General features: G+C 48.9%; 1 protein-coding gene across 2 annotated transcripts in view; it reads left to right on the plus strand.

Moving 5' to 3' along the window:
- Positions 1-5966: 5966 nt before the first annotated feature.
- The window catches only part of BRWD3 (bromodomain and WD repeat domain containing 3), a 57374-nt gene continuing 45346 nt past the window's right edge, over positions 5967-17994 (plus strand). The window contains exons 1-5 of one of the 2 annotated variants that reach the window (XM_076347067.1): positions 5967-6158; positions 6252-6310; positions 6462-6491; positions 6799-6858; positions 15660-15810. In XM_076347067.1, the coding sequence (XP_076203182.1) occupies positions 6122-6158; positions 6252-6310; positions 6462-6491; positions 6799-6858; positions 15660-15810 (337 nt within the window). In that variant the 5' untranslated portion in view covers positions 5967-6121. Of the gene's footprint in view, positions 6159-6251; positions 6311-6461; positions 6492-6798; positions 6859-15659; positions 15811-17994 lie in introns of those variants that run through there. The other variant, XM_076347069.1, reaches the window with a different exon arrangement.

A 17994-nucleotide genomic window follows, 5' to 3' on the forward strand; every position in this document is an offset into this window, starting at 1 on the left:
CCCAGACTGGCAGCTGCCGCGGCCATCTGCACCAGAAGGGCTGTGTTAGGCAGCTGGGAAAGGTTGGGGACAGGGGACAGGTCCCAGCCGGGGGGCTCCTGGGGACACAGGATCAGAATCAGGCCCTCAGACAGGGACGGAGCCGACCGCAATCGTAACACCAACAGTAACAAAAACTACCTGGTCACTTGCAACTGATATTAATTTTCCTGCTTATAAAACTTGTGGGGTTACAGGCAGTTTCAGGTATAATGTTGAGATTCAGTGATGCTGCGGTAGATTTTCCTGGAATACTGACATTATTCACCCGGTCCTTCCGCTTACAGAGCCACGAGCATATAGGTACACAGATCACTGTCGCTCATTTTCATATGCATTTCATCCATATTTGAAATTTTGCATTTCTATGTGAAATAGAGACAGAGAGAAATGTTTACATAATATTCAGAGAGAATTAATTTATTTGGCAACTATGCAAATAGTAAGTGCCCACAATCGCAGCAGTGATGTACATACCGTCTGGCCGATCAACAGCTAACACCAGTTAATGGCTGCCATAAGAAATATGAGATATGGATCAGTCCACGGAGTAACAGATGATACTGTTCCAGGCAGGTGGCATTTTAGGCTCTGGTGAATGGATTTTAAGATTCTCAAGAGGAAGAAACGCCATATTTACATCATGCAGAACAAGTAATCTATCAACTCAGACGAACTATTATAAGATAGAATTTAGAAACAAAGGAGAGGGGCGTCCTGACTATTTCTCAATAGCCTTTCATATGGGATAGTATTACACCCAACCCTTGGGCATGGGGCACCACCTAGAGGAAAGACTGCTATGATGCAGCAGGGAAATTAAATACTAAATTTTTAAAAATAGCAAAAAACCTAGAGCAGATCTTGTATAATATCTAACAGCTATTCAATTATTATTGAATAGCTGTTATCAAGGGAAAAAAACGTATGAAGGAGTGGAAATTTGGAGATTTCTCCCGCAAGACAGGATGTTGACTTCTGCACTCAAGCAAAACCCGTGACTCTTGTTATTGCTAATTATTTTGCACCTCGTATTTTTTTTAGAATAAGCTATGACACCAAAATTTAATTTTGTGGTTGCTGCATTTAGAGATCATCTTAAAGTAAACCTTGACTTTTCAATATCCGTATTTGCTTACAACTGCATAGTACCAGGCACCAATTCCTAATTTCCTTCTAAATAGCACTTATTTTTGTATTAGTTAAACAAAACCTCGGATTTCATTTCTGAAACAATTACTGTCCTCATTTACCATTTAGCTGCATACGAAAGGCCCACGGCGAGCAGGATGTACATAGAAATGTGCATGGAAAATACTCAAAAAAAAAAAAAAGCTGAAAATGCTTAACTTGCTCTAGTGTTTCAGTCCAAATGGATTCCGACATACGCATTCCCATCTACATTTACTGAAAAGGAAAGGTACCATCCAGGTACAACCCAGCACACCTGCACGATTCCACTCTAGACTTCCTTTTTTTGATTTGCAACTGCACATTTCTGTCTGGTTGTGTCAAACCGCAATCAAGTTTTTACACTACGTTAAAGCAGAAGTCAGAATTTGACTCATCGGGACAGCATAATGATAAATTGAGAGAGAGACACATTAACTTGGTATTACAAGCTGACTATGGGGAAATTAATTTAATTCTGCAGTCAGATTGAACGGGGTAAACTCCGCTGGCTTGCATTTACTCTCAACCACAGCAATAGGATGCGACGGACCATTTCGCAGAGGAGGTCCAGGCTGCCAGCGGCCGAGGTATGAAAAGTGCCCCGAGTGCAAGCACTAGTGCAGCCCTGGGTGAACCAGAAAGAGGCAAAAAGATGGAAAATGGCTTATTGTTAAGTGCCGAGAGGTTTCTACCGACACCAAACGGGTGGAAGCAATGGGCATTTGAATAGTACCATCGAGAGTTGTCAGAACGGGGCTCTTTGGGGGGATAAAGTGCATCAGGTTAATCACATTTACTTCCCGTTAGAAGTGGTTTGGGTGAAGTTAATGGTGCAATGGAAGAAGTACGAAGCAGTTTTTCTGAGGGCTTTTTCCACACAAGTTTTTGCTTGGAGTAACATGCACACACAGAGGTGCTATGCCGAGGAACCAGGGACTTATTACAAGAGGTATCACTAAGAAGGTAGAAAGGCAGAATTAAGCGAGCCTATGGAACTCTGAAAAATGCATACACACGCATGAAATGAAAATCTCACAGACCAGCCTCACCTGTGACCCACCTCTATAACCTCAGCAAGATCTCTTTCAGAGCGATATTCTCCAAGATATTCTCCCGGTCCACGTCCAGCACTTGTTATCCACCCTCTCAGGCCTCCTACGGATCAGGCAGGTTTCTGATAATCTGCACCCTGCCGTGCCAGGAGGCGTGGGGGAGAGGCAGGTAACCCTGCAAGGTCCGACAAGTTCGGCCACGGCAGAATGGGATCGGTTCCACTCTGCGGGACGGTGTGTGAGCATGCATTTATCTAAAGGTTTCTACTCCTAAAATCCTTTCAAGGCTTTCTTTTTTTTTTTTTTTTTTTTTAAAGAGCAGTATGGAGGGAAACTGTTACAATCCAGCTTCTTCCTTAAAGCATTTCTGCTTCTGAATACCTCTGTCATTCATTAGCAAAGATTACCACGCCAGTTAGTACGTTCTTGCTCGCTACTCGGTGCCACCGCTGCTGTTGGCATTTACCTAATAGAGTTCTGCATTGGAGAAAGATGAGTAAGCACAACCATAAGATCTTGCTTTCACTAGGAGATTTACTATCATCCCCCAGCACGCCGCTTCTTGGATGCAGAGGATCCAGAAAGAGATGAGTCACGGAGCTGCAAGATCCACGTGTGGCTGCAGTGTGCTGTGGAAACGGAGCTCCTGGGGAATGAGAGCTACGCTTGAGGATGGGCATTACTCATCAGGCAGACTCCTTAAGGGGAAAGCCCAGGAGAAGTGGGAAGAGGTATCGATCACAGCCCTCATAGCAGCCTTAAGGAGTAATAAAGCAACTGGGAAAATGTTAATGATAGGAAGGTGAGGTGCCAGGGAACCAGCAACGCGGGAAGAGGCTCGGGAGTCACTGCAGAGCAGTAAACCACAGCCCTGATCGCGCTGAAGGGCTCTGGCCGAGTTACGCAAGGGCTGTTTCGGGCGTGACTAACGCTGTTTGTACTTGACCCGAACGCAGGACGCCCCAGCCTGCGTACCTGTGCTCTGCAACGCATACATAACACATAGTTGGGTGATTACTAACGCGCTCCTCTCCTGTTGATACACGAAGCCATCTGAGCTGCGGTGAGGGTGCAACATGGAGCACTTCTGAGCGCTGACCTGCGAGGTCGTGTATTACACGCACTTAGGCAAACAGCACGGGGCGGGACTTCCAGTCGGAATGGTGTGGGAAGGACACGACCGAGGGACAGACGAGTTTACTTTGGGAGCATTTTCTATCCCGGGCTTTCAATCTGAAAGTCAGTTACTGTAGACATTCCCATCAGCTCTAGATAGGCCCTAAAAGAATAATCCTGCCTGCTGTGGCGGTGCAGCTTCACGTGCTGGCACCCCCAAGCTCAAATAAAAGCAAGTCACAAGTAGAGAGGTTCAGGTTCAGTAAGGCACCGAGCAAAAGGTGCCAAAGAAACAGGCCGTATTCATGAAGACATATATTAGGTCACTGTTAGCACTAGAATACACCAGGACATGGTGCTATACAGTATTTATGGTGCTGTGTTTTCTCTTGACACAGAGTTCTATTTAGATCAGAAAGATTGACACGTACTTGCAGGGCATATTATAAACCATCATCTGTGTTTTTTTCTTCGCGTTCCCGTCATGCATAAAAAGATGAGCTTGCAATTGCCGGTTCCGAAGGCAGGTGGGAGAAAGATTACCTCTAAAGATAGCAAGTATCAGCGCGCTCTTTTCCTAGCTGGCAATTTATTTTGAGGACTGCAGCTTTACACTGTATCCCTCACAGGAAGCACCCGCGCTGTAACTTCAGAGACTCCGGTGTAATGCCGGGAAGGTGGGAGAGTTGTTACTATTGGGAAGCCGCTAGAACTGGGGTTTGCAGCTTGGTGAGGTGGCACCTCGCGTCTCTGCTAGTGATGAGCCGATCAACGAAACCTGCCTTAAACAAGATTCCGAGAGCTACCATGGCGAGCGATATTTTTTTTCTTTTTAATATTTAAAGTCTCATTAGCAGCTTGAGAACTTTAGAGGATGAAGAAGAAATGAGGTCTACACACCATCCAGTTAATCCGAGCTCCTGGCACAAAATAAACAACCTCCACCGCTGTATGAAGGGGCAGGCGAATATATACGCGGAGCAGCCGAATGTCAAGTACCCGACTCCTTCTGCAGAGGGCTACCGGCGCTTGGTCGGGGACCTTGAAGCATCCCGAGAGGAGGCTGCCAGCAGGAAGGGCCGCATCCTGACGGTAGCAGCAGGAAGAACTCTGAAACAGCACTTCACAGAAAGCCTAGTCATGAGCAGATGCTATAAATACATGCCGAAAGTGAATTTATTCTTAATGTTTCAACGGCATCGATTTACTATGATTCAGCTCTTGGTATTCAAAGCATGAAGATGAGTTGTCTCTTTTTATTTTCCAGTTATGACAGCGATTGTTACACTGCCAAGGCTCGGGGAGTTCTAATACCAAATACCAGGTATTTATGGTGGCAAAACACAGTTTTACACTAAAGAATGCCGTCAGTTCACTTAGTGTGTTTTAGCAACTTATTGCTAAAATGACGTAAATTTCTGGAGCTTTGACAGGATGCTTCCCATGGAAAAAATATTTGTTTCCCTTAAGAGTATCTACAGTGACCGATATTGAACCCTTTTTTCCTTGAAGAGAACCGGTGCTGCATCAGTCGTACTTTAATTTCCTGGACACTGGGCGCAAACAATTCCGATTTGGCTCCTGAAGCCCCCCCAGGCCCTCCATTCTGTAACCTGGGCAGGACGACGCCCCGCGGGCTGTACCGCTGGCCGCGCGCGCCGAGGCGAGGACACGCTGGCAACAGCCCGCTTCACGCGAGATGCGCAACAGCTCCTCTAAACACCGGGACACTTCTCCTCAAGCTGCCGACCACCAGGTATCCGTATCCCAACACTCTGTCGTGAGCACCCTTGTCTACGTGTACGGTGGATGAAACGATTTCATCGACGCGGCCCAAGAAACGTGTTTTTCTGGACCTCCGGCACGTTGCCACACAGCTGCTCCGTACTTAATACAGTGCCTCCTCTGACCTTTGCCTACGGCTAGGCCTTTCCTAAGGGGAGCCAGCATGGGCCGCCAGCCCTCCGCCTTCACCTTCCCATCCACGCGTGCCCCCTTCCACGGAACTCGCGGGGGCCCCAGGCTTGCCGCCGCCCCACCCGCCCGGCAAGAAGCCAAAGATTCCCGAATCCCTGCGGGTTTTTTTTTGTTTGTTTGTTTTTTTAAAAAGAAAACACTTATTTTCCGGGCCTCCGCGGGTCTCCGCTTCCCCGCCGCTGCCGGGCAGGAGGCCGCCTCCAGGCCCCGCAGCTCCGACGCAGAGGCCGGGAGGGCTCCGGCCGGGAGGGCGGCCGGGCCCCTAAGGCGCGGGCAGGCCGCGCTGCGCGGCAGCCGGGCTCTCCCCTCTCCCGCCGCGGCGGCGGCGGCCCCGCAGGGGAGGGCGCAAGGCCCGGGCGCGGCCCGGCCGCCGCCGCCGCCGCCTCCTCACCGAGCCGCCGGCCGGAAGCGCCGCCCGACGCGCGAGCGCCGCCCCCGGTGCGTCACCGCCCCTCCCTTCCGGCCGGACGCTTCCGCCCCGTCCCCCTCCCCGCGCCTCCCGGCGCCGCTTCCCCCTCGCGCGAAGCCGCGCACCGCCCCCGTGCGGCGGGCGGCGCGCCCTGCACCCCGCTCGGCGGCTGCCTCTCGGGCCGGGATATCTATGGGGCGAACGGCGATGCGATGAGCCCGGGCGGGAGCCGGACCGGGGCCAGCGCCGCGCACGGGCAGCGGGGCTCCTCCATGGGGGCTCGGCCGCAGTAGGAGCGGCGTCTCCCCGGGGCGCGATCCGCCACCTCCCCTCCCCCTCGGGCCTCCTGAGGAGGATGGCGACGGCGGCCGCCCCGACCCAGCTCGAAGCCGGTGGGTATCGCTGGCGGCGGGGGCTGCCCTCCGCCCCGCCGGCCGCCCCCCGTTGTAACCGTGTCCCCTTCTCCCCCCCCCGCCCCTCCGCAGAGCTCTACTACCTGATCGCCCGGTTCCTGCAGTCCGGACCCTGCAAGAAATCCGCCCAGGTGAGCGGGGAGCCGGCGGCTCCGGCCGGGCCGGGGCGGGCGGGGACGGGACGGGACGGGACGGGACGGGAGGGCGGCGGGCGGGGGAGCCGCTGCGCTGCGGGCGCCGGACTCACGTCCTTTGTGTGTCCGTGTGCCCGTCTCTCCCCAGGTGCTGGTGGAGGAGCTGGAGGAGCACCAGGTAAGGCGCCTGCCCCGGCAGGACGGGGGAAGCCCTCGGGACGGGGGGGGGGGGGGGCTCGGGGGCTGCCCTGCCCCGTCTAACCCAGCCCATCTCCTCCCGGGGCTCCGGGAGACCCTGCGGGAGGCGCGGGTGCCCCCGCTGCGGGCGGCGGGGCCGGGGGCAGCGGCGGAGGGGCTCCTCCCCGGGGCGGGCTGGCACCGGCGGGGGCTCCCCTCGCCCGCCCGGGGAGGGTCGCACCGCCGGCTGGGGTCTGACGGCCGCCTCCGTCCCCGTCCCTCCTCCCCCTCCCGTCTCCCTCCCGCAGCTGATCCCCCGGCGCCTGGACTGGCAGGGCAAGGAGCACCGCCGGAGCTTCGAGGACCTGGTGAGCCAAGTTTCACTCCCGACTTCCCCGACAAGTTCCCCCCCCGCCGCCGCCGCCGCCGCCGCCACCGCCCCGGGCGCCGCTCCACGTCCCCGTCCCCCCCCCACCCCCCCGCGTCCTCCCTCACGGGGCTGCGGGCTGCGCCCCGCCGAGGCCGCGGTTGCCGCCGGGCCGCGGGGAGTGCGGAGAGGAGGGAAGGGGAGGCCGGGCCGGGCCGGGGGGCACACACCGGGGCGGCGGCGGCGGGGGCTGCTTGGTGCTGACTGACTGCGACGTGCTATTGTGGGGCCGGGAGGGTTATCTGAGGGCACGTACGGGGCCCAGCCCGGCGAATGGCGCCGCGTCTTACAAGCCGGAGAGCGGCGGGAGGCGATGGAAGGCGGCAGCTGATTGGCCGCGGCGCCGCGGAGGAACTGGCAGGGAGGGCGGGATGGGGCGGGGGGCGCGGGGTGCCGGTCCCCCCCCCCCCCCCCCCCCCCATCATCCCCCGCCGCCCTCCGCGCCCCTCGCCGGCCGCCGCTCCTCAGCCGGGGCGGGGGCGGCTCCCCCGCGGCCTCCCGGGCCTCCCCCGCCCGGGGACGTCGGGGCGCTTCGGCCGGCTTCTGGCAACCCGGCGGCAGCGCCCCCCCGCCCCCCGCCCCCGCCGCCTCACGGGGCGGTGGTTTGACAGCAACAACCCCCCCCCCCTCCCCGGCCCCGGGCTGCCGGCGAGCGGGGCTGCCGGGGCCTCGGGGCTGCCGGGGCCTCGGCCCCCCCCCCCCCGCCGGGGGGGAAGCGTCAGCGTGGCCAAAACACGGAGGTCCGCGGGCACCCGTGGGCTGGAGGAGGCCGCCGGGAGCGGCGTTCCGGTCATCGCCCGGCCCCGGGGGGCGGCGGGCAGCGCGGCGGCCGGGGCTGGCCGGGCGCGGGGGGGGGGGGGGAATTACATGTCGACGTGCCGCCGGGCCCGTCGCCGGGCAGAGCTGCTGGTCTGGTTGAGGGATTCCTGGCCTGCGGCGGCAGCCTGTGCCGAAGCCCTGCTCCTCAGCCGGGCGGCTGGGCCTGCTTCGGTATTAAAAAAGGGGGTTTTTAGGAAACGTAATGCTGAAACTATTAAATGCCGATGAAATAGACGGAGTGGCTGCTTTTGCTGGGTATAAACCGTACGAGTATCTGTCACGAGAAAGGTCAGCTTCCCTCCGCACTGCCAAGGGGCCGGGTGCCTGGGGATGGCCGTTCTCCCGCGGCGGCCGCCGGACGCGCGTGTTCTTACCGGCCCCCGCGTGAAAGCGGCGAAACTGAAAAGTCATTGCGATTTGTTTCCGAAGGGTGCAGACGGCCTTGTTTTCATGTCTGGGAGCTCTGGGTAATCACGTAGGGCGCTGAATTAGCACTTTGCAGTTGGAATGCTGTAAACTTACTAATAGCTTTTATAATACTGATATACTGCATGCGTGTGTGATCATCACTGTCTCCTCACCTGGAAGGAACTGAAAGTACGTCCTTGCCTTTCCCATCTCGCACGGTGCAATGGCGATGTGGGATTTTGACATGACTGTTGCTCAAGCTGCTTTGTAGCTTGCTCAAGAGTTAGTTTTCCACTTTAGCAATGTTGTAAAAGCTCAGATGCAGATGGGAGAGCTCCTTGCGTCGAGATGAGACATTTGTACCTGCTGGCTTTCCCTTTCCAAAGTGTATTAAGAATTTAAGATGAATGTTATGCTTCATCATACCTCTTGTGGATAATTCCGGGACTGTATATTGAGTGAACAGACACAGAGTAAGTACTGCATTCAATAAATTTTAATGCTGTACGGTCTTCCTAGAGAACCTGAAATCTAGCTATAGGCTGTTTCAGGTTTAGCTTGTGGCTGCACCCGGTACCCGAGAGGAATATTAACGGTGGCAGTATGAAGTCTGATTTCAGACATACTGGTTTTGCTTAATCAGTTACATTAACGTATGCATTTTTTCCTTTCATTCCAAGGGGCACGAACAGAAAAGCCTTAAAACCTTTTTTTTGTGTGTGTTAGATGGCACTGTTGAAACCATGTACTTTTCTTTAAAATTTCAGGAACAGGAGACAAGCTGTTGTAAAGTGAGGCTTGGAATTAATTAGAAATTGCTTCTTGCCGTATAGAATTATCAAAATCAAGTATAAGATTTTTTCCTCTGTCTTAAACTAATCAACAGTAATCAATCCTTTTAGATTGCCTGTTTATCTAGTATTATTTAACTGTTTATCATGATTTACAGTAAGGAACAGGACTATAAATGAATCATTACAGCGAGGCAGGTTGATGCCAGGTAGGATGAACTGAGCTTCTCTCTATTAATCCTCAGACTGAAGCTTTCACTGTTGAGGATGTTGAAGAAAGGCCTTTTTTCCTCTCATTGCTTAGGGTCTGATGTGTTTGGAATTTGGACCTTGGGTTGCATATGATTGTATATTAACCTGAACTACTCGACTTCAGGGCTAGCTAGATGTCTGAATGCCATGTTTAGAACAAAGCCGGGGTTGTGAAGAACACAAATAACTCTGACCTTCGTTTTAATCATCTCAGTCACATAATGAACCAAAAATAAATTATAGATGCTAGCAATTGGAGATAAAGGTTTTTTCTACCCGTTTCTCCTTTTTGAACGCTTACAGACAGAAAACCAAGTTCAGTTACAATCTCTGCCTAGCATTGGTCAGGTAGGTCTGAGATAATCGAACCCAGTGAGAGTTTGCAAACCCAAAGAAGTCTGATTTTTTTTTTTCCCCTCTCTGTTTGCTCAATATTCTGCTTTGGCAAATCTGAGAAAGCATTTCTTGTTCTAATTGCTGAGGTTTCAACTTTGTTTTCCATTCTCAGTTTGACTGTTCAGGTTAGCGTTGGTATTTTTCAGAAAATATGCCGATACTCTTGCCATTGAGTATGTTGTTATTGCTCTTGGGGCTTTTGGAAACTATAAAGATATAACAACCAAATTGCGTACTAGGTGGCTTTTATCTAGGGAATGTTTACTCCCACTTCACTTGAGCTTTTAGTCAAGATCTGAAAACTGTTGAGATTTCTTTTTTATTTGAAATTGGTCTTTTACTTTAAATGTCAGGTACACACAAGGCAGAAGAGTAATTTAAGGCGCACTAATAAGACTCGTACCTAGCGAGCAAAACCACGCAGAGAGTACTAGCTTACGTGCATTTGTGTTCCCTTTGTCTTTTCTGCTTATTTCCACTTTGGAGTACTTTTTATGTGCAGCATGTGGCTGGCTGTCTAGGTAATCGTCCCGGTGTGCTCCAGGGCGGTTTTTACTTTGTTATTGACTGCTGGTGGTCTTGAGACATGAAATGTGTTTGTAAAGAGGAGGGTCCTCGCTCTCCTTATGAAGGCCTGAAGTATGTCAAACTTGCATGCAATTAGTACTTCTATTTTAAATTAACCGTAGCAGTTCAATGTGGAGTCGGCTGTTGTACAGACGAGTCAAGCTGAACCGACGCAGATTATCAGAACAGTCTCCAGCGGCCTGCTGTTCGAAATTAGCTTTGTTTATTCCTGATAAAGATGACTGGCTCTGGTCTGGTTCTCAAGAACTTTTGATGGGCTGTCTCTTCTGGCTCAGCCCGTTTTGGTCTTTGTGCTGAAGGTATGTACAATTTCAGGAAAAACAGAAAATCAGCTATTGTTGGACAGTGGAGAATTTGCATCCGTGAACGGCTGTGCTGGTGTGGAACAGCTTATGGGATTTGGCTTTGAGTTTCTGCCTTGCGCATCTGCATTGATTTAAAACTAGCTGTGAGTCTGAGGTGCTGTTATTTATAGATATTGCCAATCCCAGCATTAGCAGCGGAGAGATGTTACGGTTTTGTCACCTCAGGAAGATGTCATCTGGTAGTACGGCAGTTCCAACCCGTTCTCTCTGGGGAAACCGAGTGGATAGTGGCGTTTTAAATTCATGTGTATTTGCATACTGTTGGCATCTTGTGCAAGTCCAGCATCTGAGCTTCCTTTTGCTGAGATTCCGTATTTGAGGTCTTGAGTAATTTCCTGCTTGCTCAGCTGGTCCTCTTGGTCTCCTCTGCTGCTTTTTGATACAGTTGTCGATTGATTCTTAATTGATTGTTATTTTGGCAAATGGGAGAAGTGTTGTACGACTGCCTAGAGGTTAGGAATCTGCTGCTGATGCACAACTGCCTGCCTGCCTGCCCACAGGGGACTGGGTACGGAGGAGCCTTCGAAGGTCTGCGTTGCTGCCTGCGTTGCTTCCATTATGCGGCTCTTGCGTCAAATTTAGTCTGTGCTTTGAGGCAATGTTTCGCTGGGCTTCCCAAAAGAGATGTTTCGGAGCTATCTGGTTCCGATCCCTGGGAAGACAGACATCTTATGATAAGTAGTAATCACAGAGAGTCTTTTTTTGTTTGTTTCCTGTTTATTGAAACCTTCCTTGGAGGAGAAATAGTCAGCAGTCATAGCAGGGGATTTTGCTTGTTTCAGGGATCAACAAGCTTCTTGCCTGTCTTCTTAGCTGCCCGGTGAGGACCCTTTGCTCAGTAGCCTTTGAGATTACACGGTAACGCTTCCAACAATGGAAGCATAAACAGGTTTAGGGGTATGACTTTCGCTTAGCCCTGGTGTGACTTCACTAATAGTGCTTTACTTGCAGCTGCTTATCACTGTAGCAACTTATTTGCATACTGGTTCAAGCAGTCATGACTGTGTTGCATTCACCCACGGTTGTTTACGTAGATTTTTTTAAAAGACTGGATTCGCTTTACCCAGTTCTTGAAAGTTTTTAGATCCGTAAGACCAGTGTGGTTCCTGTGTCAGAGGACTCTTCCGTGGTTCTGTGGCATTCTTGTGCTCTCGCGTTTTGACCTTTATAGGGTCTTTCACATCTTAAGGCAACAGAACATTTTTCTCTTTATAATTTATCCCCGGGTGCAGAACTTGCTCTCGCTTAGCACGTTTTCAGCCCTTCTGCATTATTTTAACATGCTCTTTTCAAACACTCTTGTTAAGCACGGTTTTGGCCTGTATTACTCGTCTCTGATTTTTTCTAATTTTCTAATTATTTTCTAAAATATTTTCTAATATTCTAAGAATATTTTCTGATATATCTGAGGAGGTGATAATATCCTCGCCGTTGTTTAATTTTGCCGTATGGGGTTTGGACCAGCATACACTAAGAGGTGTGGCTATAACTGATGCTAAGCTTTGCCTTCTTCCTTCCTTCCTTCTTTTAATGAAAATCTGATTTGGGAGACTTTGTTTTTCTCAGCTGTACGTTTGCAGCTTCATGTTTTGGAAAGATACTTAAAATCCATTTACAGCTATCTCACACAGAGGTGAAAGGAAGGATTTTTGTTTCAAGTTCTTTTGGGAACCTGAAAATAGAATTGCTTGTTGTGCTCTGGGCTGCAGTTTAAGCATTTTATCTGGAAGTTATTATGGAAAAAAAAATCTCCAGGAGAATTTGCTGCTACTGCTGCCTGCCTACGTAGCTGTTTGGTAACAACAACAGTGATAATATTCAGATTAAGGGCCACTTATTTGAGCTGTTCTGGCTTGTAGAAACATGAAAATGCGCAGGGAGAGAAGTGTAGTACAGCCTTTCTTCTTTAGCGTGGCATGGTTCTGATTGCAGGTGGCAAATCTGGTGAGTAGGGCGTGTTAGTAAAGTGAGTGGTCACTGTGATATGTGCCTAGTCTGTGCAATATGCTCCACATTAAATGTCGCTTAGAAAAGTTTGCAATCTAACAAAACTGTGCACTAAAATCTAGATGCTTCAGCAGCTCACCTGTGCCAATTTAACTCTGGCTACGTGATGGATTTGCCAACTTTCCTGGTCTGGGCAGCGAGCAAGCAGATGTCTGGTATCCTGAGCTGCTTAACGTCTGGATGTCCCAGGCAAATTACCACCAGGCACGTGCAGATAACTGCCACGTGCTCCCTGAGTCTGGTGCATCCATCTTCCATCTTTGAACGTTAGCCGGCCGCACATGTGCTGGTGTTCGGTCCCTTCGCTGTTCTTTATAAAACCGTGGCTTAATTTGCGGATCTTTAAGCAACAAAGTCCCTTTCCATTTCTGAGTAGATGCGCTGAGTTAATCAGGACTGCTTGTTGAATGACTTGTGCTCTGTCTCCACAGTAGGATATTTGCTGCCAGGCTTGATTCAGCACCTCTCTCTGGACATAGAATAGGGGTGATACTTCAGAAACAGCGTGCTCCTGAGTAAAAAGGGAAGCGTTTGGCTGCATTACACTAGGAGGATGGCTTGGACTTTCTGTGAAATCTTGTATTTCCAGAGAGTGTGGTATGGTTTGGGTTTTTTCCTACCCTAGAGGTAAAATGTAAAATTCCACGGCTTCTGGATTCGTTACTGTTTTTAATCTTTTAATCTTCAGCTTGATAAATTGCTAGAATTGGCAATTGTTGACTGAGAAGCATGTTACTGATTATCAGAGATGTAAAAAAGAATTTCATACTCAGATTTTATTAAATTGCAGATTCCCTCTTTAGAATTGCCTTTGTTTCAGATCCTTTCAGGTCCCTTACATACCGAAGGGAGGCTAGCACAGGATAATAAAATATTTTGTAGCATTAACACATTTATAATATTTCAGGAATGAGTAAGAACGATAGGCAAGTACAAAAGTTTGGATAATCCTTTTATCTCTTTTTGACTTATGTTAGATCATGTAATTTATGATGAAGGACAATTCATGCTTATACGCTGAACTTCACTGACTGTACACTTGGGAAGGTACCAATATAATTTTGGAACTCCTTGATTTTTTTGGGGGGAAAAAAAAGTTAGAATGAATGGCTGGAGAAACTGGTCTGTGCAAGAGAGCGTTCATGGGGTCATTCCTTGATGCTCACAGTATGAAAAGTCATGGAATGGGACCATGTTAATGCAGTCATCAGGTTTATCTTTCCTGCAGAGGTACGATTCTTCTGTTTCCGTCAAAAGGCCAGAGCCATCTCTTTAGCATGCAGTGGCTGAAGGGATGTGTGGAGAAGCCTGTCTCTCTTCTGTATGAGTTTCCATTCAGATTGGAAGAGTTTTTGGTTGGGTTTAGTTAAATGGCAATTTGTATATACCATTAGAGAAGCCTTTTTTTTTTTTTTTGGTTAAAATCTTATTTGTGGGATGGTGTTGATCCTGCTTGTGATGCAGGTGATTACATTATACAACACATGACTCACTGCGTTGAGCCCCGTAGCACCACTGCTCTTGCCCCATTGGAACGAACAATTTCCCAATGACATGTAGTAATAATCTGTTCGATGACGTCGTTCAGTGAACAATGTTTTGGCAGCAGGTCTGAGTGAAGTACTTACCTTTTCCTCCTTCCCGACGCGTGCCACTCCCTCCGGTGTGCTGGGGCAGGAGCTGGGCATATCCTTGGGGTCTGGGTAGGCAGGATAGCTGGGCCTCTCTGATGGTGCTCTGCTGTTGAAAGAAGTGGTCCCGTTCCTTGCTTTCCACCAGCTCTGACGCTTCTCTGAATCACAGTCAGCCTTGCTAAACCTGGCAGAAAACCTTTTCCTTCTTTTGCCGGGTGAGCGTTCCTAGCCAGGGGAGCTGAAAACGGCTCCCTCCGCAGTAGATGAGCACTGGAGCTGATGCAGAGGGGAGCTCGGTCGTGGTTTTAGCCAGGCTGGGGAATCATTCTGGCCCGCTGCAGCTGCACAAAAACTTGTCCTAACCCTGCCAGGAGGGAACTGCATGGGTGGTGAGCGCTCACAGCCCCGTCACCGGTATTGGCCTGTGACTGGACACGTTTGAAGTGGCCACGTAGGAGAGAGGGGTGTGCGCAGGCACAGGCCTGCTGTTATTTCTTCACAATGAGCACTGTTCTGGCCCTTTCAGGTCAGCTTTAGTATTATTTGGCATTAGTTTGTGGCTTGGTAAAACAAAAAACTGGTTTACGACAATCTCTTTCTTGATAATATTGCAACAGATACAAAAGTTGTAAATAGTTCTGATACAACTGTTTTTTCCATCTTCAATCACAGGTGCTTAAGAGCTGAGTGACCTCTTACTGGTGATCTTTAAAAAGGAGATGGATGTGGCTGTATGTCCTGTGTTGAAGGAGCTAAATAAGCTCTGATGTTGAGTTTGTGCTGCCAGCTAGTAAATATAGTAGAAGTCAGGCAAGTGCAGGACATTCTGGATAATGAGGCACAATTTATTTGCTGTTTGAACAGACTGATGGAAAAAGCTATTGTCTCTCTGTAGAAAACAGTCTCTGTCTAAAGGGGAAAAAGAACAACGTTTTCTCGAGATGACAAATCAGGAGCGGAGCCTACACATGTGGGTCTTAAAGATACTTACTCCCAGTAGCTAAAAGCCGGAGACCGGGTATTGCTTTTAGGATAATATTTAGGGGTTTTAGGCTTTAGCGCATGTGCTTCTTACAGTAATGTGAGCGTCTGGCAAGGGTGTTCCAGCTAAGCAAGAAATACTGTATGTGAAAAGAATGAACTGAAAGGTAAAACAGGCTTAAAAAAAAGTCCCCAGGCAATACTTTGTTTGATCAGAGTACTGCACTGGGAACTCTGAGTTTCAGGGATTTTTTTGTTTGTTATTAAGGAGTATCCTAAATTACAACTGTAGCTACTACCACCTGGAATTTCTGGTCTGACTTTTTCAACACTCCATGTCACTTTAAAAGACATCTTTGGTATAATTAATTTTGAGGGGTCTTCAGGGGTTTTAACCTTGATTTCAGTAACTTTAACACTTGAATATGAACCAAACAAAGAAATACCAGTAGAAGCAAGAATAAAACAATTTTCAAACGTCTGCGTTATTTATATGTTTAGGTGGCTGTCAATGCACACATCCCTCCGGATTATCTTCTTAGGATCTGTGAGAGACTTGGACCCCTTTTAGACAAGGAAATCCCGCAGAGTGTCCTAGGTGTGCAGACTTTGCTAGGTGTCGGGCGCCAGTCTCTATTAAGGGCGGCAAAAGGTAAGATTCTCGATTTATGTGCGATTGAATTTTATTTTAATGATCAAGACCCCTTTTGTTTTGATTCGTATTGTGGTACCTGTGTGTGTTTGCATGAACCCTGGTTTGTCTCCTGTGCTTGTCAGCTCCTGCTTTCTTGTTGCAGTCTTGCTAAAGTGCAGTTATTGCTGGCCCTGTTACGGATATCTTTCTTTGGTTGAAAATGCCATCTGAAGCCGCTCTTGCATACAGTTGCCTGATCTTGTTACTTGCTTCCCCTGCCTTCCCTTCTCAGCATGTTGGGCTGGTGTTTGTGTGAACGATGTGATGAACTGGATTAGAGATTTGATCCATCTCAAAAATAGCCATTTTCTTTCATATACATATCTACATGCCTGTGTCTAAAATAACCCAGCAGTCCATATATTTTGCTGGGCTATTTTTCAGGCTGATGTGTTCCATTTGTTCGATTATTTGATTCCCTGGCCATGCAGGCAGACGTGTCAGCTTGATGGGCAGGGTGGCATTTGGGGCAGTGTTTAGAGGGTGGGAGAAGGTGAGACTGATTCTTCAGTGATAATTCCTGCATGTCCTTGCTTGAAGTTAACTTGAACGAAAGCCCCCGTTCCTTTCATGAATAGAGCGCCAGTCCTATTCCTTTTGAAAAACTGCTCTGCTTGAGATAATGATTCTGAAAGCACAGTTTTGTGTTATAACTAAACAGATCTGAGAGCCATCTGCTGTTGAAAAGAGTGGTTCCTCCCTTCCCTCCTCACTCCATGCCCCTGCCACTTCTTCCCTGTAGGAGCCAGAACTTATTTCATCCTGTGATGTGCTGATTCAGAGCGCTAAAATGTTGCAAAATTTGTTATTGCTGTTGTAATGAATTAAATTAGCTGATGGAAGGATCAGAGTGCTGGAGGTCACACAGGCAGCAGGAGCATCATTCTGGGAGAGGAGGAGGGATGGGAGAGCAGGACCTTCCTGTTTCGGTGGCAGCTGAGCACTTAATTTACCGCATCCTGTGAAGTCACACTGTGATGCTAACAAGGACTGTAGCAGTCTGCCGATCCACTGGGTATCACCTGGAGGGGTGTGCTGTTTGCAAACACGTTTCCTTACGCAAAGTTTTGGGACTGAGTCTTGTTTTGCCTATGCTTTGTTACAATTGGGAGGAGAATTTCAGGTTTGCAGAGAAACATCTCTTCTTTTCACTCTCAGTTTGCATCTTAGAAGAAAACAGCAACAAAAATGTAAAGAGAAAATAAACATTTTTGTGCAGGGAAACAGAAGTTTCTTAGGTGAATCAGGGGAAAGAGATTAGACGAATCACTGAAAGATGCAGTACTTCCTAAGCCGTGTGATAAATTTATTGCAAAGAGATTTCTACTAGATTTATGGCGGGGGTTTTTCCCCTTCAGAAAGAGGTGCTGTGACATTGTGCCATTTGGTGTGTAAACCACACTCACTAATATGAAACAGCGTACCTTTTTCAAAGTTGACATACATGGATTTCCGCTCCCCCTAAGTTGTGCATCAGTATGAAGTTTCCATTTACCGTTAGTATTTATAGGTATTTTGATCTATTCTAGAAAGTATGAGTGCTGTTTTTAATGTGTATCATTGTAATACTCGGTCCTACAGTTTGGGTTTTAGTCAGAAGGCGCTCTCGGGAGTCTCTTTGAGTCATGTAAGCTTGTGCACTTCATATTCAGAGATCTAAATGGTGATACACAGATCCACCAATCTGTGGCACTATCCTTCTGTTTCAGTCCTTCTTCACCATGGAAGCTCATTTCTCTCCTTCCAGATGGCCAGAAATGGAAGAAGTCCAGGTCTAATTTCTGAGGCACTCCGAACAGTCTCAGAAAAATCGCTATTGTTCTAGAGAGAAGGCTCTCTGAGGCCAGTTGGCAGCAGATAGCTGGAGAGTCTTTAAAGAAAAGTCTCCATTTTAAAAACAATGTTTTTTGGGGGGGTGGGGTGCAGGGGAGAATCTGAAAGGAGGACATATTGCCACCAGTTGGAGGAAAACAGATTTATTGAAAAAAAAAAAAATCTCACTTCTCCCACTTTCAGGGAGCAAATGTGTGCCTGTATGTGTATTCTCAAATGTACAGGTCATAAGAAGAGGTCCTGTACGTGTTGGGATTGCAAAAGGACTAAAAACATACCAAAGATCAGTCCTGCCTCAACACAAAGTGC

This window comes from Aptenodytes patagonicus, chromosome 9 (genome assembly GCF_965638725.1).
Source record: "Aptenodytes patagonicus chromosome 9, bAptPat1.pri.cur, whole genome shotgun sequence".
NCBI classification, from domain to species: Eukaryota; Metazoa; Chordata; class Aves; order Sphenisciformes; family Spheniscidae; genus Aptenodytes; species Aptenodytes patagonicus.